This window comes from Schistocerca piceifrons, chromosome 3, assembly GCF_021461385.2.
Source record: "Schistocerca piceifrons isolate TAMUIC-IGC-003096 chromosome 3, iqSchPice1.1, whole genome shotgun sequence".
Classification (NCBI taxonomy): Eukaryota; Metazoa; Arthropoda; class Insecta; order Orthoptera; family Acrididae; genus Schistocerca; species Schistocerca piceifrons.
The window spans coordinates 446,786,363-446,810,626 of NC_060140.1; the positions used below are offsets into that span (position 1 = coordinate 446,786,363).

General features: G+C 44.2%; 1 protein-coding gene across 1 annotated transcript in view; it reads right to left on the reverse strand.

The window, feature by feature from the left end:
- Positions 1-8,010: 8,010 nt before the first annotated feature.
- Positions 8,011-24,264, reverse strand: part of LOC124788734 — a 31,812-nt gene continuing 15,558 nt past the window's right edge. Inside the window, exon 2 of the mRNA XM_047256017.1 lies at positions 8,011-9,054. Coding sequence (XP_047111973.1) covers positions 8,011-9,054 — 1,044 coding nt within the window. The remainder of the gene's footprint in view (positions 9,055-24,264) is intronic.

Sequence of the window (24,264 nt, forward strand, 5' to 3'; positions counted from 1 at the left end):
GGTAGATCACATAACTAAAGAGGAGCTATTGAATAGAACTGGAGAGAAGAGAAATTTGTTCAAATGGTTCAAATGTCTCTGAGCACTATGGGATTTAACTTCTGAGGTCATCAGTCCCCTAGAACTTAGAACTACTTAAACCTAAGTAACCTAAGGACATCACACACATCCATGCCCGAGGCAGGATTCGAACCTGCGACCGTAGTGGTCACGCGGTTCCAGAGTGAAGCGCCTAGAACCGCTCGGCCACTCCGGCCGGCAGAGAAATTTGTGGCGCAACTTGAGTAGAAGAAGGGATCGGTTGTTAGGGCATAGTCTGAGGCATCAAGGGATCATTTTTGGAGGGCAGCGTGGAGGATAAAAAACCTAGAGGGAAACCAAGAGATGAAACACTAAACAGTTTCGGAAGGATGTAGGTTGCAGTACGTACTGGGAGATGAAGAAGCTTGTACAGGATAGAGTAGCATTGAGAGCTGCATCAAACCAGTCTCAGGACTGAAGACCACAACAGCAACAAACAATAACTGAGAAGCGTTTATCTATAGAGTGATTTTAGTGACCTATGCAATGTTCGCGAGGAAGGAATATGCGGATCGGTAAATGCCAGTTATTGGAAAAGATGGGAACAACCAGCATGTGTGATTCATGCATCTTGCAGAAATGAGTAAACAGAGGTATTTGAATTAAAAGATTATCAAGAGACGCTCTTTTCAGAGGAGCAGCCTTCAACATTAGCTGGAGTGAAATGTATGCGTTCAGTTTAAGAGAAATTTAATTCTAAAACTAGCTCTCTGTTTTGTGCGGAAGCTATTGATGATGAATTATTTTATAAACAAAAGATAAAACACCATAAATAGGGGCGAAAGGTTTACGGGTTCGATACTTCAGCTGTGTAGTTTGTGTAGTGGAAAGGAGGCTGAATGGGGAGACACCATCCGAACACGTATCTGCTTTCTTGAGAATCTACGTGCTGCAGATGCAAGACATGACGAGGACTGCTATAGAAAGTTCTTTCTAGGCTCAGCGCCTAAATATAGAAAGAAAAGGACGGCTTGCAAGTGAAGGAATTAATGCATTAATGGAGGAAATATTTAATTACACGCAGGGGAATGACGACTATCAGTTCGTGTTAGACAAATTGTTGGAGCAAGTTTCGAGTACATTAACTGATATATATATATATATATATATATATATATATATATATATATATATATATATATATATACAGTCAATGCTAGACCGAGAAAAAGTATGCTGTTTTCAGCACAATCTACACCAGAAAAGATTGTTGTGTGATTTCGTAGTTTGAATGATGCATGGTATTCTTCGAAGTGTGAAGACAAACGAGTAGAACGGGAAAGAATTGCAAAAACAGCTGCCATTATAATCTTGGAAGATATTGAGTCAATGGCAATGATAGTTCTGGTTTCCCATCTTATGACAAATTTTGCAGTAGGACTGAGGAAATTGTATCTCGTACACTCAGTGTCTTCACGGATTGCACTTCAACGCAGAAAAGAGTAAAACAGAAAATTGAAAAGAAGCTGACAACTATATCCCACTCCCTTATTCCTGCCATCGACCGTCGATCATTCATAGCACCTACACTACATGCTGTCACAGTCTTCATCCACAGGAAGTTTGGATCAGAAAATGTGATAGATCTACTTGCTGGTTTAGGATCAGTGGAACGTATTACGAACCACAACAACTGGAGCTACCAATTGTCTGCCACATTAAACAGCCTGCCCCAAGTGGAATATTGTGTCACTATATAATCGATATTGTCGATTTCAACGTCTGCACCATCGATAGCTGGAATACTTTTCACGACATGGAAGGCATCAAATGCATCACCTCAGTTTCATGTCTCCCATCACCTGAAGAGATACAGAAGCTTGAATCGGCTCCCTCTGCCATAGAAGTAGGCCACCTGGGTGTTACGGAATTTCAGGTATTTGAATATCAGCAAGGTCTGAACAAACTCCAGTATACTGCATTCTTAAAAGCTGACGAAGTCAAATCCGGATCTTGCCTCACCGCTTCCAACGACAGTAGCTCCGCTCCAGCAGTCTCTTAGAATTTATTTAAGTCAATATTAATTTTTTGCTTTTATATAAAGCTTCATACAACACTATTTCTTGTTGCTTACTCTACATCTACATCTACATTGATACTCCGCAAGCCACCCAACGGTGTGTGGCGGAGGGCACTTTACGTGCCACTGTCATTACCTCCCTTTCCTGTTCCAGTCGCGTATGGTTCGCGGGAAGAACGACTGTCTGAAAGCCTCCGTGCGCGCTCTAATCTCTCTAATTTTACATTCGTGATCTCCTCGGGAGGTATAAGTAGGGGGAAGCAATATATTCGATACCTCATCCAGAAACGCACCCTCTCGAAACCTGGCGAGCAATCTACACCGCGATGCAGAGCGCCTCTCTTGCAGAGTCTGCCACTTGAGTTTATTAAACATCTCCGTAACGCTTTCACGGTTACCAAATAACCCTGTGACGAAACGCGCCGCTCTTCTTTGGATCTTCTCTATCTCCTCCGTCAGACCGATCTGGTACGGATCCCACACTGATGAGCAATACTCAAGTATAGGTCGAACGAGTGTTTTGTAAGCCACCTCCTTTGTTGATGGACTACATTTTCTAAGGACTCTCCCAATGAATCTCAACCTGGTACCCGCCTTACCAACAATTAATTTTATATGATCATTCCACTTCAAATCGTTCCGCACGCATACTCCCAGATATTTTACAGAAGTAACTGCTACCAGTGTTTGTTCCGCTATCATATAATCACACAATAAAGGATCCTTCTTTCTATGTATTCGCAATACATTACATTTGTCTATGTTAAGGGTCAGTTGCCACTCCCTGCACCAAGTGCCTATCCGCTGCAGATCTTCCTGCATTTCGCTACAATTTTCTAATGCTGCAACTTCTCTGTATACTACAGCATCATCCGCGAAAAGCCGCATGGAACTTCCCACACTATATACTAAGTCATTTATATATATTGTGAAAAGCAATGGTCCCATAACACTCCCCTGTGGCACGCCAGAGGTTACTTTAACGTCTGTAGACGTCTCTCCATTGATAACAACATGCTGTGTTCTGTTTGCTAAAAACTCTTCAATCCAGCCACACAGCTGGTCTGATATTCCGTAGGCTCTTACTTTGTTTATCAGGCGACAGTGCGGAACTGTATCGAACGCCTTCCGGAAGTCAAGAAAAATAGCATCTACCTGGGAGCCTGTATCTAATATTTTCTGGGTCTCATGAACAAATAAAGCGAGTTGGGTCTCACACGATCGCTGTTTCCGGAATCCATGTTGATTCCTACATAGTAGATTCTGGGTTTCCAGAAATGACATGATACGCGAGCAAAAAACCTGTTCTAAAATTCTGCAAGAGGTCGACGTAAGAGATATAGGTCTATAGTTTTGCGCATCTGCTCGACGACCCTTCTTGAAGACTGGGACTATCTGTGCTCTTTTCCAATCATTTGGAACTCTCCGTTCCTCTAGAGACTTGCGGTACACGGCTGTTAGAAGGGGGGCAAGTTCTTTCGCGTACTCTGTGTAGAATCGAATTGGTATCCCGTCAGGTCCAGTGGATTTTCCTCTATTGAGTGATTCCAGTTGCTTTTCTATTCCTTGGACACTTATTTCGATGTCAGCCATTTTTTCGTTTGTGCGAGGATTTAGAGAAGGAACTGCAGTGCGGTCTTCCTCTGTGAAACAGCTTTGGAAAAAGGTGTTTAGTATTTCAGCTTTACGCGTGTCATCCTCTGTTTCAATGCCATCATCATCCCGTAGTGTCTGGATATGCTGTTTCGAGCCACTTACTGATTTAACGTAAGACCAGAACTTCCTAGGATTTTCTGTCAAGTCGGTACATAGAATTTTACTTTCGAATTCAATGAACGCTTCACGCATAGCCCTCCTTACGCTAACTTTGACATCGTTTAGCTTCTGTTTGTCTGAGAGGTTTTGGCTGCGTTTAAACTTGGAGTGGAGCTCTCTTTGCTTTCGCAGTAGTTTCCTAACATTGTTGTTGTACCACGGTGGGTTTTTCCCGTCCCTCACAGTTTTACTCGGCACGTACCTGTCTAAAACGCATTTTACGATTGCCTTGAACTTTTTCCATAAACACTCAACATTGTCAGTGTCGGAACAGAAATTTTCGTTTTGATCTGTTAGGTAGTCTGAAATCTGCCTTCTATTACTCTTGCTAAACAGATAAACCTTCCTCCCTTTTTTTATATTCCTATTAACTTCCATATTCAGGGATGCTGCAACGGCCTTATGATCACTGATTCCCTGTTTGGTTACTTATTTACGGATACAACAATGAATCAATAACTACCTACTGCAGACCGAATGGGACAGAACCGAGGGGAGGGTGGATTGCCCTACCGATGACAACCAAAGATCTAGTACCACCTGTACTGAACAATATCTTTTGCCTATGTTCTGCCGGGTATGGGGGACGCTATGGAGGCCGAAAATCCAGCATTACGTGTTTCATGGTTTGGGGAAAGTGCCGCGGTATTAGTATGAATGATGTACTGTTTCTCGATCTGCAAGATGATGACGATGATGATACAGTTGTTAGCTTTTGACGTGTACCCATTCAAGATATGATGTTACTTCATAATAATTAACGCCGATTTTCTGATATTTGTAAGTTCAATGGGCATTAAACATTTGTTTTATGCCATTAAAACACTGTTTTTACTAATTTGTTATGTTTCTACTCCCTGCAACGCGGAAACTATTAGTTCCAAAGGAAAAAATAGGACCTTTTTTGTAGAAAATTTAATGTAGTACAATTTTTACCTAGAAATGTTTTCGATAGAAGCCACGGTTTCCTGGTAGTTCAAGAAAATCGTAAAAATATAACTTTTAAAGGCACTCCCCACCACCACCCCAACGTTGCACCCCACAGGTGGAGATTTTCAGTATGTTCTTCACGACACTCTCCCCCATCACTGTGCAAAAATTTTCGACTACATGAGGTTTTTTCCCTAATTCTCTTTCCTTGACTTAACTAGCGTGCAACTGTGACAGTTTTTGAAGTAGTACATGCATGTTACAACAGGTGCACGCGAGTGTTTTCAACAAGTGTTTGCATTACGAGTTATTTCGCGCCAGTTTGTGTGTATCCGCTGTATGAGTGCGCTGATAAATGACGTAATTGAACTGAAGCAAATACAAACAGCGACATTTGAGCTTTAGTTTGATATAACAAGTGCTGTTGATACTAAATTCCAGTTGCCACTTGGCATTACGTAACAGGTATTACACGTATTTTCTTTCCTTTTCCAAGTGATTTGTTGTAGTCATATAAAGCATTAATGTCGGTGTAAATCAATGATGCCAGCAGAAGACACGCGACTGGTTGATCTATGCCCAAGGAGGAAGAGAAAAGCCATCAAGAGCTCCAGAAACAGACGAGCAACCGGGAATCAAGACTGCAAACCATTTGGTTGTGTATTGCTTAAGCCTCTTCCTCTGAAACCGTCATGCAACGCCGAAGCAAGACTGGATACTGTTTGAGTATGCGCTGCTCGATTCAGACGAACACTGCACTCTGATTTACACCTAGGTATATTCCATTATATCGAGAAATATGGGAGTGTTACAGAAATTATATAGGATTTGGGCTGGAAATCATTAAAAGACAGGCGTTTTTCGTTGCGACGGAATCTTCTCACGAAATTCCAATCACCAACTTCCTCCTGCGAATGTGAAAATATTTTGTTGGCACCGACCTACATAGGGAGGAACGATCACCGCGATAAAGTAAGGGAAATCAGAGCTCGTACGGAAAGATATAAGTGTTCATTCTTTCCGCGCGCTATACGAGATTGGAATAACAGAGAATTGTGAAGGTGGTTCGATGAACCCTCTGTCAGGCACTCAAATGTGATTTGCAGAGTATCCATGTAGATGTAGATTATGACGCTAATTACTATTATGCTCATGTAAGAGTGGGTACTGAGAAAATGGATAAATTATGTATGTATTGCAATGTCCTCATTTGAGAACGAAACGCCAGGAATGTGCTGTACGGGAGGTAACCTGAAACTGCCACTATTACATTCACCACACTAGCCATTAACAATGTACGTATCAGATGACGAGAGCCCACCAAAATTGTTCTCGGCGAACATGCCCAAGAACAATTGATGTTTTGAAATGACATCGATCGATGTTCGCAATATTGCATACGAGAATCGAGTGACAACATTCAAAGTACAAGAGAAAATTTATCATCGTACAGGATTACCACTCGCACTGACGAACGCGCAGATCTCAAATTCCTTCAAATTTATGTAACGGGGAACACTGATGAATAAATCGATCAACATTATCCGTTCAAAATGGGCAAAAATTTATTATGTACGCACCGGATGGAAAAAAGTATTGTGTATCCAAAAGCACATCATAAACAAAATTTAATTACAAACACTTTCTTCCTGTGAGTGGCATTGCAATACATGCCGGGTATTAGCTGCTCAAATATAAAAGCAAATTTTATGAGAAGTTTAACAATTATTAAAAATAAAATGCAAATGAAACAAAAGAGCTTTAATTCTGTATTTTGTGATTTTATTTGGCATACAAATCAATGAACAGAGGTAAATGGACCATGTATGTACCAGTATGAGTGGACATGAAGACAACGGATTTCGCTGGGAAACGACACTACGATCCAGTTTTTCCAAGCAGATGTGGGATAGAGACTCCTTGCATATTTTCTTCGTTGATCAGAACGGTATTTGCACAACTGGTGAGCCACTGTAACGAACTCAGTAGATTTATGACTTAATATAACACAAAATGTCCGATATATATTGTTATCGGTAAACTAAACAGTAGTCAGGAGATGAATACTTTTATAAACTTGACCATAGTGAGGTTTTAGCATTGGAAAAGAGGTCATTGGACAACAGGAACGAAAGTTGCCAGCAAATTATTCATACTGCGAGACCTGACCGATTGGGTTCAGTGATAAACATAGAGCTAAGTCTACTGAATATGGATGGAGGGTCGCATAATGTGTCAGACTTTGGTTTGAGACTCTATGTGAGGTATCTCAGTGTCTGCTGGTTTGTCACACAGTGCCAGTACAAGGACTATGGCTACCACTTGCAATCATTGCCTCTAATGCCTGCCCGTTATAGATTTGTGCCTTTACACACTAATAAGCCAGTGGCTTGACATGCCTCCTGTGCAAAATGCGCAGCAGTGAACATCGTCAACTACAACATGCATTGTCTAGTAGTCAAACGCACCAATTGTCTCGAACTAATAGCTGAGAGAGATGACCTTGAGATTATTTTGTTTTCTTAATCTTAATATATGACGAAAATACGTTAACTGTTTGGGAATAGGTTTCTTAAAAGGTAAGACCAGCTATCTATCTGTCGTTCAAGCTAGATACTTTTTGTGGAAAGAAAAACTGTTTTAATTACATTGCTAGTGCTGTTGTCTGATTGTCATTACAAATTTCATACTTAGGTACGGGTTTTACAGTTAATGAATGTAATTCATATAAATTAGCTTTTATTGATTGACAGAAAAGCACATCGTTACAAGAAAACACGGCCTTCGTCTTGTTAGTAATTCAGAGTATTGTTACATATATGGCTGCCAACGTGTAGGTATTAACAACTTCATCACTAGAGTGTTATCGATACTGAACTACTAGTAGTGGTAATGAAAGGACGTGCGGAGGTAACAGAGATTATACATGTGGCAAATAGAAATTAATGGTAATTAATATGAACGTATACATTAGAAAGGCCAGCTTGTAAATAGGATCTTCAGAAGAAGCCAGTCTTGAGAAATAGAGCAGAGGGTGATTTGTTTGCTCCAGTGCGATAAATTTGACAAACATATCGCGATAGTAACATTAATCTTATAGCTGTCACAAAAACTATTGTTACTCCACTTGTAATGAAAACTATCCTGCAGGTACGACTTAATGTCTATGGACTTGGCATCTGCAATGTCTCCTTGCGAGAATTCCAGAATGGAATCTGGGCTTCCTCACGTCGTAATGAAAGGCTAGAAACAGAGCGCAGAGGTCGCACTCCAACTTCCCGGTCCATACCGACCAGCCTGCTAGGACACTCGCCCATCAAGCAGCTACCCACGGTGCTATCGAAGTGGCTTCCGTCTGGACACTGACTGTGCGATGCTTGCAGCGTGCTGTCGCAGTAGTAGTACCAGTTGCAGTTCAACGGATCTGCGAAAAAGCCGATGGACGGGCACGTGAAGTGCGAGCTGCTTCCGGGGCAGACTGTTGTGCACTCTCCCTGTAAACACTCTCCAACCGAGCTGTCGAAATGAGTACCACTCGCACACGTAAGCTGCGTCGCTTCCGAAGCATCGCCAACGCAGTAATAGAAAGAGGCACAATCGGCTGGATCTGCAAAAAAGCCCTGCGACGTGCACTGAAACTTGGTGCAGCTGTGGTTGTAACTGATGAAGTATTCGTCAGCGTTGCAGTACGTCGCTTCTGGTGTCGCTCCTGGGCCACTGCAGTAGTAGTAAACGGAACAGTTATTCGTATGTCCGTAATAATAAGTTCCGTTGCATGTAGAGGGCCCAGGCGACTCATTATTGACTGGACAGTCGGGGGCAATACCTATGCAACTGGTCATGTCAACACCGATTGCAGTACCACTAGGACACTTAGTAACAGTTAAGGTCGGTACACTACCAGCGGTACACACAAAGTACACAGACGGATTTTCAGGTGGAAATCCGGCAATGCCATCATTATCACAGGCAAAGGAACAGACGGATGGTTGCTGAGTTTTGCTGCAGTCGCCCTGGCAGGAATCGTAGTAGGTGCCGGCGGGACACGGGCTGACGGTCGACGTGTAGCTGCCGTCGCTGTTCTTCGTGCAGTCCACGTAGTAGCCGCAGTCCGTGGGGTCTGGCAGCCGGCCCTCGGCCCCGCAGATGACTCTCGGTGCAGCCAGTTGGCAGCAGGCGAGCTCTGGAAGTGCCGCCAGCGCCAATAGCTGTTTACGACAGAGAATCTCTTTAGGGACAGCAGGAAATTTCGGAAAAATAAAAGTGCACGGTGACTGGTAAAAGAAGCACAACAACCAATATCACTGTAAGACAAAATTAGCCAAATAACTAAGAATCAACGTAATGGAAGATATAAGGTGCCACTGGAAGCCCAAAGCTCGAACTGCCGTAGCTAAAGTAACTGTCAACAGAAAGAGGAAATTACTATCTGTAAAAGGCAGAAAGAGAACACAGGAGAAAAATACAGAAGTATTTCATCTGGAAGTGGCACTATATCGAGCTGTAAACTGGACATGTGGACAACGAGTAGAAAAAAAGAAAGGAGGTTGGAAGCATTTGAGATGTAGATGTAGAGGAGGCTGGAAAGATTTAGGTAGCTATAAGAGCAAATAAAGACTTACTGGAGAGAGTAGGGGAGAAAAGAAGGCTAATGGAATTTATAAGAGAAAGGAAGAAGAAATCGATTGGTCATGTGTTGCGGTAGGACTGATTCATGGATAAAGCGTTGGAATGATTAATGTGCGGGAGAAGAACGAAAGGACGGAAGGAGATCATACACGATGATAGATGAAATGAAAGGAAATGTAAGCTATGTGGAAATGAGAAGAATAGCAGAAGGCAGAGGAAACCGTGTAAAGACTTCCTTCAGCCAGAACACATTATACTGTTTTACTGTTTATGCTAACAAAAATAAATCATTATTCTCTGGTCTCTAGAATTCATGGAACGAACAGAAAATTGTTTGTACACACATCAAAAAAAGTTCTGCGTCACCTCGGTTCCGAGAGTTCCGGAACCTGTACAGAGATCAACATCATCTCAGCCCTTTTTATTGCTCTTGAATCCCACACATTGCACGGTGTACCACCATACAGCGAGACCTTCAGAGGTGGTGACCCAGACTGCTGTACACACCGGCACCTCTAATACCCAGTAGCACGTTAAGCGCTGTCGGGCTAGGCTAGCACTTGGATGGGTGACCATCCGGTCTGCCGAGCGCTGTTGGCAAGCGGGGTGCACTCAGCTGTTGTGAGGCAGACTGAGGAGCTACTTGATTGAGAAGTAGCGGCTCCAGTCCCGGAAACTGACATATGGCCGGGAGAGTGGTGTGCCGACCACTCCTCCATATCCGCATTCAGTCACGCCTGTGGGCTGGGGATGACACGGCGGCCGGTCGGCGCCTTTGGGCCTTCATGGCCTGTTCGGGAGGAGTTTAGTTTTTTTAATACTTTTTTAAATACGTCAGTGTACCAGACCATAGTATTCTCCCCACTTAAACATAAAATGAACGCATCATGACTTTCCTTGTACTTTTCTCTATGTTCCTTAGTACATACATGTAGATTATTAAATTATTTCTAGCTTTTCAATTAAGCATTAAATTTGTCCTTTAAAAAAGATTCTTGTCGGCAACGGTCTTGCCGCTGTGGATTCACCGGTTCCAGTGAGGTCACCGAAGTTAAGCGCTGTCGGGCGTGGTCGGCACTTGGATGGGAAATCATCCAGGCCGACATGCTCTGTTGCCATTTTTTCGGGGTGGACTCAGCCTCGTGATGCCAATTGAGGATCTACTGACCGAATAGTAGCGGCTTCGGTCAAGAATACCATCATAACGACCAGGAGAGCGGTGTGCTGACCCCACGCCCGTCCTATCCGCATCCTCGACTGAGGATGACACGGCGGTCGGATGGTCCCGGTAGGCCACTCGTGGCCTAAAGACGGGAGTTCTTTAAAGATTCTTGTCAGTTTAATTTTAATATATCAGTGGGTACTCCCATTGAAGTGAGTGCAAAGAGACGTGTCTATTCGACAGGTTGCTTTTATTTTTCAGCATGTTTTAACAAGAGTATCTTGGTCAAGCAAGTGTGCATAAATTTCATATTTTATTTAACTCTGCATAAATTACTAGACATAGAGCAATGTATACGGTCTCAGGGACCCGGGAGCAGTGAGCAACCATGAATCGCTTTAGAGTAGCTCATGGATACGTTTCCTGCAAAGTTTATTTTTAAAACTGATGTATTAATGAGAACTAACACCGAAATTGAACATCCCTTTAAATATTTTGATGATACGAAGAACGGGAAGCGGCTAAGGATGAAACGTGGTATTTCTTGCAACTGCTGCAGCCTTATGATGACCGCCTTTTTAGGACGAAATTTAAATAGACAAATTTATATGTCGTTACCATTTTATTGAAAAATTAAACACAAAAACACAGCATGTCAAATTTACATTGAGGATACAGAAGTCTACAAGACCAATTTTTCTATGAAACTAATCATGCAAACGTCACGCTATAGGTGTATGACTTCTGTCTGCAGCCGCGTTTCCGAACTGTCAACAAAGCCGGAAAATCAACTCAACTGCGCAACTCTTTACAAGCTGAATAGCAGTGTCACAACTTGATTTAACTGCAGTTTCATTAACTGAGTGTCTCTCCTGAAAACAAAAATTTATTTTCATAGTCAAAATGTTGGGAAAATTATTGAGACGTTTATTTCTCTGCTCCCATATGATGAATAATTTCTTCTGTCTTATCGCTTAAAAGCGGACCTTTTTTTTCTTTAAAATAATACTTCTGCATCGGCTACTCGCTGTTCACCTTCCGAATGACAGTAATCTTTGCATAGAATCTATTGTAATGTTGGTGTAAACTGAATTTTTTTCGTTGTGTGCACAATTTTCAAGCATATTAATAGATCACTAAGAATAACAAGACACCACGGCATACAACAAACATATGAACCTGGAATCCTGCGCTGATACGTTGATGTTGACGTGTCTGACCGCTCTGAAACTCGTAACCCGACCATTATATTGGTTTTGATCCTTTTCAAAATAAGTACTCAAAACCGGGGGTGTGGGTCACCAAAAGATGCCAAAGATAATTTATGATTTTATCATCATCATGAAGAACCATCTTTACCTTGGCGTAAACTTAAACTGAGAAAAACAAGTTGCAGGATTTCAAAGAAAATCAACGATATAATTCTCAGCCAGTCGTTGGAAATTTAGTTAATACAATGAAGCCCTGTTCAGTACGATCAAGCCGGCCGGAGTGGCCGAGTGATTCTAGGCGCTACAGTCTGGAACCGCGAGACCACTATGGTTGCAGGTTCGACTCCTGCCTCGGGTATGGATGTGCGTGATGTCCTTAGGTTAGTTAGGCTTAAGTAGTTCTAAGTTCTGTTGGACTGATGACCTCAGAGGTTAAGCCCTGTAGTACTCAGAGCCATTTGAAACATTTTGAGAGTACGATCAACAAGCTCCAAGGAAATAGGCACTGGCTTACAATCAGATAACCCTACCACTGCACCTCCTCAAGAAGACTGTGAGTAGATTTCTATTCAGAAAATTCAAGACTGGCGCGGGGACAGGGAAATAGGCTTTAGCCTTCCCAAGAATACGTTGCACGTAGCGACGGACAGGTCGGAGTATCCTACTTCTGTCCATTGCCTACAGTGTCCCACGCTCCGTGCAAATGTCAACACATTTGCCCTCCGTACAAGTGTCACACCTTGAAAGTGTCACAAACTCGTGTGCACAGGATGACGACTCTCCTACTGGTGATGGGCTGCCCTCTGACGCCACCAGACGAAGCTACGTCTCTCCCCTTCTCTACTTCCCGTCAGCATCTACCCACGGATAACGAACGACTTTCACCCACCTGCGTCTGATGCACTTGCCTCCCTTTCTGTGTCTGACGCTACCTGTGAGCGCACCCCTGATAGTGTTCAACCGAACCGGCCTGGTGAGACGCCTGTCTCGTGGGCGGACTTTCAATGGGGAGCAAGTATACCTTCACGAGATTCACCTTGTATGCATCCCATTCTTTTTCGCCTGTGATGTTATGGACTCAAACGAGCATCGCTTGGTGTGTGATGGTATATACAGCGATGCAAGCCCCTTGATGGAGTCGACTCCCTCCATGTCACAATTATGTGCCCTTCCGAGGATGGCTCCCTGTGCTTCTCTCATGTTTGCATCACCTGTTCTCCTGGTGATGGCAGCGTTCCAGACTTCTCTCATAGCCACGGTCAATGTTAGTATCAGTCAACCCACTTCACAATCTGACCTTACTCTGTGAAATGCTGTATTCTGCGGACGTCAACATCCTCCTTCAGGAGATGGACATTGCAACCTGTTGTGCTCCCCATGGATTTACGGCACACATGTCCCATGCTTCCGCTACAGGTAGTGGGGTGGCGATCCTCTTACATGACAGTATTCATGCTGGTACAGTTGCCTATCTCCCTCATCCGAGAGGTATAGCTCTCACGTTTAGTGGCATCAGGACCACAAAACCTATGCACCATCTGGTTCGGGTCGCTGCTGACTCTCTTCCTGGATCAGCAGGTTGCATTGATCATGCGAGGCGACTTTAACTACACCCAGGCGCCCAAAGACCAGCTGCTGCATCACTCTCTATACGTAGCGCTAACGGCAATTCTCCAGCACCTCAACCTTGTGGACCCTTGAGAGCATTTTCATTGTGATCGTCAAGGGTTTACACGTTTCTCTAGCCACTCTTCCACTAGTCTCGACGAGTTCATATTTCCTGCTGGAGTCTGGCCTGTTGCATTCTCTGACCATGATCCATGTATCTGTACCATGAGTTTCTGTCACCAAAGGGTGTTGCGCGGACAGGACTGTGGAAATTGGACGTGGTTCGTCTTACTTCACTCGAGTGCTGGCAGCTCATCGAGGCCACGTGGATAGCGCGTCGTCTGTCCTGGCGCGGTGGGTCATCTATGCAAAGCCTGCCGTCTGCAAGGTCTTGTTTGGTTACAGAAGGGAGGCCGCGGCGTGGCGGCGACGAACCCAGGATTTCTGCTTGAGGATTTCTACTTCGCCATTCTCTGGGAATGTACTGTGATTCCTTATTAGCTAGAGCGTCAGGCGATGGTGAATTGTGCGAAGGCACAGCTCACGTCCCTCTCTCGACGTCATTTTGAAGGAGCTTTGAGCTTTGGTCAGAATGGGCACACATGATTGGTTAACACAGGGGCGTCCGTCTGTGTACCGTGTGATAGCAGAATGGCGCCACCATCGGTGGACTTTGATTAATGTTCTTACGGTGGCGATTAGATACCCAACGTGGTTTAGGTTCTGCCCTCCATGAACCTTAGGTTATGATGTACTCTGCACTTCATCACCACCATCCCACCATAACGGTACTCTCTCAACTCTCATTTGGGTCGGTTCCTGACGATGAAATGATGAATCTGCTTGCCAGCGTCACAGAGGACGAAATCCATGATGCTATCCAAGCGGCCTTGACGGCCTCGCACTAAATTTTTCCCGTATGTTTCGTACTCTAACTGCTCCATTGGGATCGGAAATTTGTTGGGACCTTACGTCACCTCTGTTGCAGATCTCGACGGTTTCCTTGACGGTATTCCCATCCATAAGTCTCAGGGTACATCAGGGTATATGCGGTTCCCGCCTTGCCGTTATTCGTCAGCGACACGAAGATCTTTACCCCGCTATTGGCCTCACGGCTTAAACGGACGGCCCGGTACGTGGTTTCCCTTGATCAAACTTCTTTAGGAGGTGACAATAACATACGCACTGTTCTCTGTCGCTATCGGGACTGATTCTTATTCACGCTCGTTGTGGGCGTGGACTTGACTTCAGCGAGGCTTTCGATCGGGTCGATCACGACTACTTGGAAGGGGCGCTCCGGATCATAACACCGTCAACGTCGCGATGCGTCTCCTTCGTGGAGCTGCGTCCTGTGTACTCTATGAAGGCCGTCTCACACCTCCCATCTAGATCCGTCGTTCGATGCGTCAAGGCTGCCGGTGCTCTGCACTGTTGTATGTTTTCAGCATGGAACCATTGCTCATCAGTCTCTGTCAACGCCTGTCGGGGACGTCTCTCGGTGGCCATGTAATCAGCTGTACTGCTCATGGAGACGATCTCGTCTTCGTTCTTCATAGTGGTGCTGATTCAGGGAGTGATTGCATAAGTTACCACCAACGGCGAAGTTTCTGGTAGCTGTCTAAACGTCTTAAAATCAAGCGCAATGTCATACTGACGGCGCTGCTCCAATGCGTGTAGCCTCTACTATCTGATGATTAGGACCCGATTTCGCAAGTCACTTGCTGCGCACGATTCCCTTCAGCTTCCGACGCCTACTCAACGTTCACTAGCACTGTGTCTTCTTCAACTGATGCAATATGTAAATGTATATTTGACGTCACGTATTCCCCACGTGGTACAGACACTTCCTGTTCCACCTTTCGTGGCCCACGTCATGAAAGCAGCATTCGTACATATCTTTGCCACGGCTTGCTGTTCAAGATAAAGTACTAGATCCTCACCTCCAACATTGCATGGGCGGTTTAGGTCTCTATTATGTCCCTGACAGAGTAATAGCCCTTTTCGTCAGCTCTGAAATGGTGCTGTGGCGCCGTTCTCTACAGACCTTACCAGCCTGTTGCTGGAGGCCCTTGCAGCACGCTCTCTCTCAGCCCCTGTGAACTTTCAGAGTTCCTTTTACTTCCACCTTTTTTTCCTCGAACTGAGCTACGTCCATACTGTAATATCGCCAATGTGCTTGGCATCCACGAAGGCGATCTATGGCTTCCTTCAGCATCACAGGTTACCGAATCTGTTATAGGGGAAGCATCCTCAGGTCGACTGGCGTGCCGTCTGGCGATCAATATCTGCTCTTATCTTGTCACTGGGGTCCAGTCTGCGTGGTACCTTTCTGACAGTGGGAAATAAGTATGCCGGTCGTGCCTTTACGGGATTCACTTTGTCGCCTGCGATGTTCTGGACACAGACGAGCATCGCCTGGCGTGCGGATCAGCGATAGGTGTCTAGTGTCTAGTTCGTGGGTACGACAGATGCAGGCCCTAGTTACCAGTATGCCACCTACCTCCTCACCTGATCCTCTTTCCGCGGATTTGTGGATACGCAACTCACTACTTGTTTGCTGACGGCGAGAAAAGTCTTTGATTGTTGGCATTTCCTCAATTAACGCCACTGTCTAGTTGTCCGCAATCCCAAATACAGACAATTTTTCTCCAATTTTCGCAGTAGTGCAATAGAGCTGGTATGTTTCAGCAATGAGCAGTTGATGGTGATGATGTTTAGTTTGTGGGGAGCTCAAATGCGCGCTCATCAAAGGCCGTACAAAGCCCCAATTTTTACACAGTCCCTTTTTTCCAAATACAATCTAGTCGCTGTCACGAATGATGATGATGATGATGAAATGGTGAGGGCAACACAAACACCTTGTCCCCGGGCAGAGAAATCCCCAATGCGGCCGAGAATCGAACCCGGGACCCCGTGATCCAGAGACAGTAACATTAGCCACTAGACCACCAACTGCGGACGAGGATTTGACCCATGGCTTTTCCACTCTTAGAACCGCTCAGGTTTCGGGATGTTCTCCCTTGAAACACTATACGTCGTTAGTCTCACCCAGCCGGCAACTTGCCGCGGCCTCCTCATCGCGACGTCGGTTTCCTGCTGTTCGCTGTGCTTTTAATAACAATTAAAAAAGGGAAAAATAAATAAAAAAGCATTGATGTTCTTTGTACCTCCATTCTACATTCCCTACTCTGTCCTTGGTTCCTGGGTGGTGGGAACGGGGAATGGTGACTAGGCCTCGGGTTGCGACTCCTACCCACTTTGCCGCCACCCATCCCTTTGAGCGCCAGGACGGTTCCTTTGACAAAAAAAAAAATCCCAGTTTCGAACTCACCACTGCTCAAATTTCGATTATAAATGATCATCTTTGACGGACGAAGACTTCCGGCATAAGAAGACACACTCACTCTACCAATGGTCTTGTAAAGAGGGCGAAGGAGCGGACAGCGGTTCAGAGCACTCTCTTGCCCTTACGGTGGGAAACTGCATCTAAAGGCGGAAGAATCAGCAATGTTCAACGTCATGAGGATGCAGAAGGAAATGGACACAACTGCTTTCAGGAAACATAATGTGTATCCATAGGACATGCGGCCTGTAGATGAAAAAGTGTTATGATGATCTCTCCTTTGACAAAAGATTCCGGGATAGTGCTCCATTCGGATGTCCTGGACGGGACTGCCAAGGGATAGGTGACCAGGAGGAAAAGGTTGAACGCCAACGAAAGGAAAATGGTCTACGCGGTAGATAATATGAAACGGGAAATGCAAAGATTCAATCTAGATGCAACTGCAGTAGAAGATGATATTACGAGAGTAGTGTTCGTTACGAATAGGAAGGTAGGGCAGAGAGTGTGTTACTATGAACACATTAGTGATAATGTTGATCTCATCATATCAACAGCAGACGAACACCGACAACGACAGTTCAGATACACATTCCGAAGTCGTAAGTTGAAAATGAGGAGACACAGAAAGTATATGAGGATATTTAATGGGTAATTCAAGCTGAAGTTTAAGACATTAGTGTGAAAGAATCGGTACGCAATGAAGTGGGACACCGAAGTATTAAGGAATTACGAGATACGCTTGAAGTTTTCTAATGCCATACATACAGCAATAAGGAATAGCTCAGGAGGCAGTACAGTTGAAGAGGAATGGAAATCTCTGAAAAGGGCAATGCAGAAGTTGGAAGGAAAACGTAGGTACAAAGAAGGTAACTGCGAAGAAACCACTGGTATCAGGAGAAATACTTGAGTTGATCGTTGAACGAAGGAAGTACAAAAATGTTCAGGGAAATTCAGAAGTACAGAAATACAAGTCACTGAGGAAAGACATAAACAGAAAGTGCAGAGACCTTAAGATGGAATGGCCGCATGAAAAATGTGAAGAAATAGAAGAATAATGATTGTTGGAAGGACTGTCTCAGCATACGAGAAAGTCAAAACAGCCTTTGGTGAAACTAAAAGCAAGGGTGGTAACATTAAGAGTGCAACCGGACTTCCACTGTTAAATGCGGAAGAGAGAGTGGATAGGTGGAAAGATTACAGCGAAGGCCTGTATGAGGCGGAAGATTTGTCAGATGTGACAGAAGAAGAAACAGGAGTCGATTTAGAAGAGATGAGGGCTCCAGAATTAGAATCATAATTTAAGAGAGCATTGGAGGACTTAGGATCAAAGAAGGCAGAATTTCTAATATCATTGGAGGAAGTGGAAACAAAACGACTACTCACGTTGATTTATAGAATGTGTGAATCTGGCGCCATGCCAACTGACTTTCGGTAAAATATCATCCACGCAATTCCGAAGTGTGCAAGAGCTGACAGATGCGAGAATTATCGCACACTCAGCTTAACAGCTCATGCATCCAAGTTGCTCACAAGAATAATATACAGAAGAATGGAAAAGAATATTGAGGATGTGCTAGATGACGATCAGTTTGGCTTTAGGAAAGGAAAAGGCACCAGAGAGGCAATTCTGACATTGCGACTGATAACGGAAGCAAGAGTAAAGAAAAATCAAGACACGTTCATAAGATTTGTTTACCGGAGAAGCGTTTGATAATGTAAAATGGTGCAAGATGTTAAATTCGGAGAAAGTTACAGGGCGAGACGGATAATAAACAATATGTACAAGTGTCAAGATGGAATAATAACAGTGGACGACCAAGAACGATTTGCTCGGATTAAAAGGATGTTAGACAGGGATGTAGTCATCCACCCCTATTTTCAATCTGCGTGTAGAAGAAGCAATGAAGAAAATAAAAGAAAGGTTCAGGAGTGGTATTACAATTGAAGGTGAAGGTTCTCTGATGGCATTGCTATCCCGAGTGAAAGTGAAGAATTACAGTATTTGCTGAATGTAGTGATCAGTCTAATGAGTACAGAATACGGATTGAGATTAAATCGAAGGAAGACGAAGGCAATTAGAAGTAGCGGAAATGAGAACAGCGAAAAATTTATGAGGATTCATGCTCACGAAGTGGATGAAGTTAGAGAATTCTGCAGCCAGGCAGCGAAATAATCAACGATAGACGGAGCAAGGAGGACATCAAAAGCAGACTAGCACTAGCCAAAAGGAAATGTCTTGCCAAGAGAAATCTACTAGTACCAAAACGTAGGCCTTAAGTTGAGGAAGAAACTTCTGAGAATGTACTGCTGGAGCACAACATTATATGATTGTGAAACATAGACTGTGGGAAAACTGGAACAGAAGAGAATCGAAGTATTGGGATATGGTGCTACAGGCGAATGTAGAAAATTAAGTGGATTGACAAGGTAAGGGATGAGGAAGTTTTGCGCAGAATCAGAGAGGAAAGGAATATGTGGGAAACACTGACAACGAGAAGGGACAGGATTATAGGACATCTGTTAAGACATCACGGGATTACTGCCATGGTACTAGAGGGAGTTGTAGAGGACTAAAACAGTAGACGAAGACAGAGATTGGAACACATCCAAGAAATATCTGAGGACGTAAGTTGCAAGTGCTACTCTGGGATGAAGAGGTAAACACAGTAGAGGAATTCGTGAACGGCCGCATCAAACCAGTTAGAATACTGATGTCCCCCCCCCCCCCTCCCAAAAAAGAAAAACTCAGTACGTAAACGGGCATGAAAATGTAACAGTCACTCGGGACTGGAATGTGGTTGTGGGGAAGGAGTGAAAGAAAGACTTACGGGAGAACAATGGCTTGGTACAAGCAACGAGAGAGGAGAAAGAATGATCGAGTTCTGCAATAAATTTCAGCTTCTAATAGCGAATACACTGTTCAAGAATCACAAGAGGGTGAGGTATACATGGAAAATGTCGGGAGATACGGGAAGATTTTAGTTAGATTACATCATGATCAGCAGAGACTCCGAAACCAGATACGCGTACACAGGAGCAGATATAGACTCAGATCACAATGTAGTGGTGATGAAGATTAGGCTCCAGTTTAAGACAATAAACAGGAAGAATCAATGCGCAAAGAAATGGGATACCAAGGTCTGAGGAATGAAGAGATACGCTTGAAGTTATCTAAGGCTGTAGATACTGAGATAAGGAATAGCTCAAGAGGCAGTTCAGTTGAAGAGGAATGGACATCATTAAAAAGGGCACTTGCTGACATTGCAGAGAAATACGTAGGTTCGTGGAAGGTAACTGCGAAGAAACCATGGGTTAACAGAAGAAATACTTCAGCTGATGAAAGAATGAAGTACAAAAAAATGTTTTGGGAAACTCAGGAATACAGAAATACAAGTTTATGAATGAAATAAATGGAAAATGCAAGGAAGATAAGGCGAAATAACTACATGAAAAATGTGAAGAAATCGCAAAGGAAATGATTGTTGGAAAAACTGACTCAGCATACAGTAAGGTCAAGTCACCTGTCAAATTAATTAAAAGCAAAGGTGGTAGGTAACATAAGGGATCCAGTATTAGAATTTAAATGAGCGTTGGAAGACTTCACATCGAATAGGGCAGAAGGGAAGGATAACATTCCATCAGAATTTATAGAAGTGGCAATAAAACGACTATTCACGTTGGTGTGTACAGTGTATGAGTCTCGCAATATACTACGTGTCTCACTTTCGAAATATATCATCCATACAGTTCCGAAATGCGCAAGAGCTGACAAGCGCCAGAATTATCGCACCATTAGCTTAACAGTTCATGCATTCAAGTTGCTGACAAGAGTACTGATCAGAAGAATGGAAAAGAAAGTTCAGGATGTGCTAGACGACGATCAGTGTGGTTTTAGGGAAGATTAAGGGACAAGAGAGGCAGTTCTGACGTTGCGTTTGATAATGGAAGCAAGACTAAAGAAAAGTCAACTCACGTTGATAGGATCTGGCGACCTGGTCATATGTGCAAAATGTTTGAAATTCTGAGGAAAATAGGCATGAACTATAGGGAGAGATGGGTAATATACAACATATACAAGAGGGAACAATGAGAGTGGAAGACCAAGAACGAAGTGCTTGGATTAAAAAGCGTGCAACACAGGGACGCAGTCTTTCACCCCAACAGTTCTGTCTATACTCGAAGAAGCCAGTTGGAAATAGAAGAGAGGTTCAAGAGTGGAACTAAAATTGAAGTTGAAAAGATATCAATAAGATTCGTTGACGACATCGCTACCTCCAGTGAAAGTGAAGAAGAATTACAGGATCTGTTGACTGGAATGAACATTCTGATGAGTACAGACTATGGATTGACAGTAAATCGAAGAAAGACGAAAGTAATGAGAAGTAGAAGATACGAGAACAACGAGAAACTTAACATTAGGGTTGACGGTCACGAAGTAGATGATGTGGAGAAATTCTGCGACCTAGGCAGCAAAATAACGTATGATGGACGGAGCAAGGAGGAAATAAAAGGCGGACTAGCACTGACAAAGAGGGAATTCCTGTCAAAGAAAATACTACTAGTATCAAACATAGGCCTTAATTTGAGGAAGAAATTCCTGAGGTTATACGCTTGGAGCAGAGGAACATGGACAGTGGGGAAACCGGATCAGAAGAGAATCGAAGCATTGAGGTGTGGCGCTACAGACGAATGTTGAAAATTAAGTGGACTGGTAAGGAATGAGGAGGTTCTGGGCCGAATCGGAGAGGGAAGGAATGTGTGGAAAACACTGACAAGGAGAAGGGACAGGATGACGGGACTTCTGTTAAGACATCAGGGAATAACTTCCATGGTACTAGACGGAGTTGTAGGGGATAAAAACTATAGAGGAATTCAGAGACTCGAATACATCCAGCAAATAATTTAGGACGTAGGTTGCAAGTGCTACTGTGATGAAGTGGTTGGCACAGGAGAGAAATTTGCAGCAATCCAAATCAGACTAGCAGTGAGACTTACTGTGGTCGCGCTTGCACAGAGCCCTCGGCGTTGTCGGCGTTATCAGCCATATCCATTTTGGTAAATTTGCCTGTCGCGCCAAGTAAAACTAGAGGTGCGGCAGGCGGGCACACGGGTTTACTCTCTCGGATCTCACGTCATTAAAGCTCTGTGTTGTGCATTCATGCAATGGAGAGCTACATACCAAGGAAATTTTGGGAAGATCATTGGGTTTTGGTTAGATCATGGCGGAGGTAAAGGGTTGAACGTCACCTTTATTGATAAAAATAAACACCACCTAGGGAGTGCGGTCGGCAGGCGGGATTTGTGTCAGGTTCTTGTTTCAGTAGACCAGGCAGACAGATGTTTCAGGTTTTAGGTGTAGGATTCGGTGTTGTTTTATTGCGTAATTAGAAAATTTCTTGCTGTTGGCGTGTATGTACTCACCTAGACACGGCTGGCACATTTACTGATCATGAGGTGCGTAATATAGCGATAAGAGTGTGGTCCATTGTCACGTTGACGATTGTATAGAGCCACAGTGGAATTACACTGACCAGCCAGAACATTATGACGACCGACCTACTACAGATATAAAGCCGTCTAGGCGATAGCAGCCTCAACTGGCGAGGAATGACTTCTGGTCAGACACACGCACGGCGTATGTAGAGTCAGTGAGCGTGCTGTCCGTGAGTAGAATGGGGAAGCGCGCTATCTCTCTGAGTTTGACCGAGAGCTGATTGTGATGGCCCGGAGGCTCGGCACGAGCATTTCGGAAACTGCAAGACTTGTCCGGTGTTCGAGAAGTTCTGTGGTGGGTGTGTTTAACACGTGGCGAAACGAAGGTGAAACACGTTAAAATGTCGTGGGATTGGGCGGCCAGCCCTCATTTCTGATGATGGATGTCATAGGCAGACTGGTAAAACGGGACTGGCGGTGAGCTGTAGCAGAAAAAGCATCAGACTTAAATGCTGGGCAGAGTACAAGTGTGTTTGAACACTCAATGCACCGAACTCTCCTTACGTTGGGCCATCGCAGCCGACGACCCATGCATGTGGCCATGTTAACACCGCGATATCGGCATCAACAACTGAAATGCTCACGTGAACATTGCCACTGGACGTTGGCGCAGTGACAGAATGTTGCGTGGTGTGATGAATCCCGACGCCTTCTTCGTCTTTGAGGGGGGCAATTCTTTGACACCTCTACTGCGGGACAAGCTGGCGGCGAATCCATTAGGCTCTAGTGACCATTCATGGGGGCATCCAAGGAGCCAATGGAGCTCGTGCAAGGCCATATGGCGGACAAGAAGTATCATACCCTGGCTGCAGACCACGCGCACCCCTTCATGACTATCATGCTTCCCGGCAGCAGTGGCGTATTTCAGCGAGGTAAGTGCCATGTCACAAAGTAAAGAGTGTGATGGAGTGTTTGAAGGAACAGTTCCAACTGATGCACTGGCGCCCCAACTCGGCAAATCTGATACATATCGAACATACCTTTTATGTGATTAAACGTGGCGTCAGAGCTCATCGCCACCCTTCCCGAAATTTATGGGAATTAGATGACTTGTGAGAGCAGATGTGGTGCCAACTCTCTGCAACGACTTGCCAAGGCATCACTGCTTCCGCGCCACAATCCATCGCCTTGTTACCCGTGCCAAAGATGGACTTACCGCTTGTTAGGCAAGTGGTCGTAATTGTCTAGTTAATAGTTGTAAATAAAGTCCTGCTCATGCAATTTAGAAAGTCTAGTGTTAGTAGTGAAGACACTTTTATTCAAGTTAATGGTTGATTGACTGTAGCTACTGTAAGAGCAGGTAGTGCTTCTGCTGCTCAAGGCTTGAATTTCGATTCTCGTAATGTGACTGGTTATCGAAATTATCATATTAGCGAGGTAGCGGATGAAGATTTTGCTTGCACTGCCAGAAGCAATTATCGCTCCTGCAGACTCATACCGGATGCCAACTTCCTGTGCGCTTAACGTTATCAGCGTTGCACAACGGCAACCGGTTTAGTGAATGTGCCTGCCACGTCTAGTAGAATATATACAGGCCGACAACGAGAAACGTTCTATGTCCGAATGGCGCTGAGACACGACCGGCTCCAGACCTCAAAAATGGAACATTCTTTGAGACGCGTAACTGATACAGTAAATGGCTCACAATAATGTCATGTAGCGCGAGACACGTCCGCCGACCCTACTCCTTATACTCCTTACGTGAGACACCCAGTTCCGTTGAATGATTTCTTTAGTCGATCGTCTACTAATCGTATCAATTCTATCCCGAAAAAGATGCCACGTTTACCAAGAGACAACTTCCTAGGATGTCTACGACTGTGTGCATGAGCAGGACTTTATTTCATTCCATTACGACTCTAGAAATATACCAACATGACAATGGATCCCATCCTTACCTCTGTCCTATTTCAACTCACGATCAACAAATGTACCTGCTGTGTCTATTAAAATATATCCACTCCAGCACCCA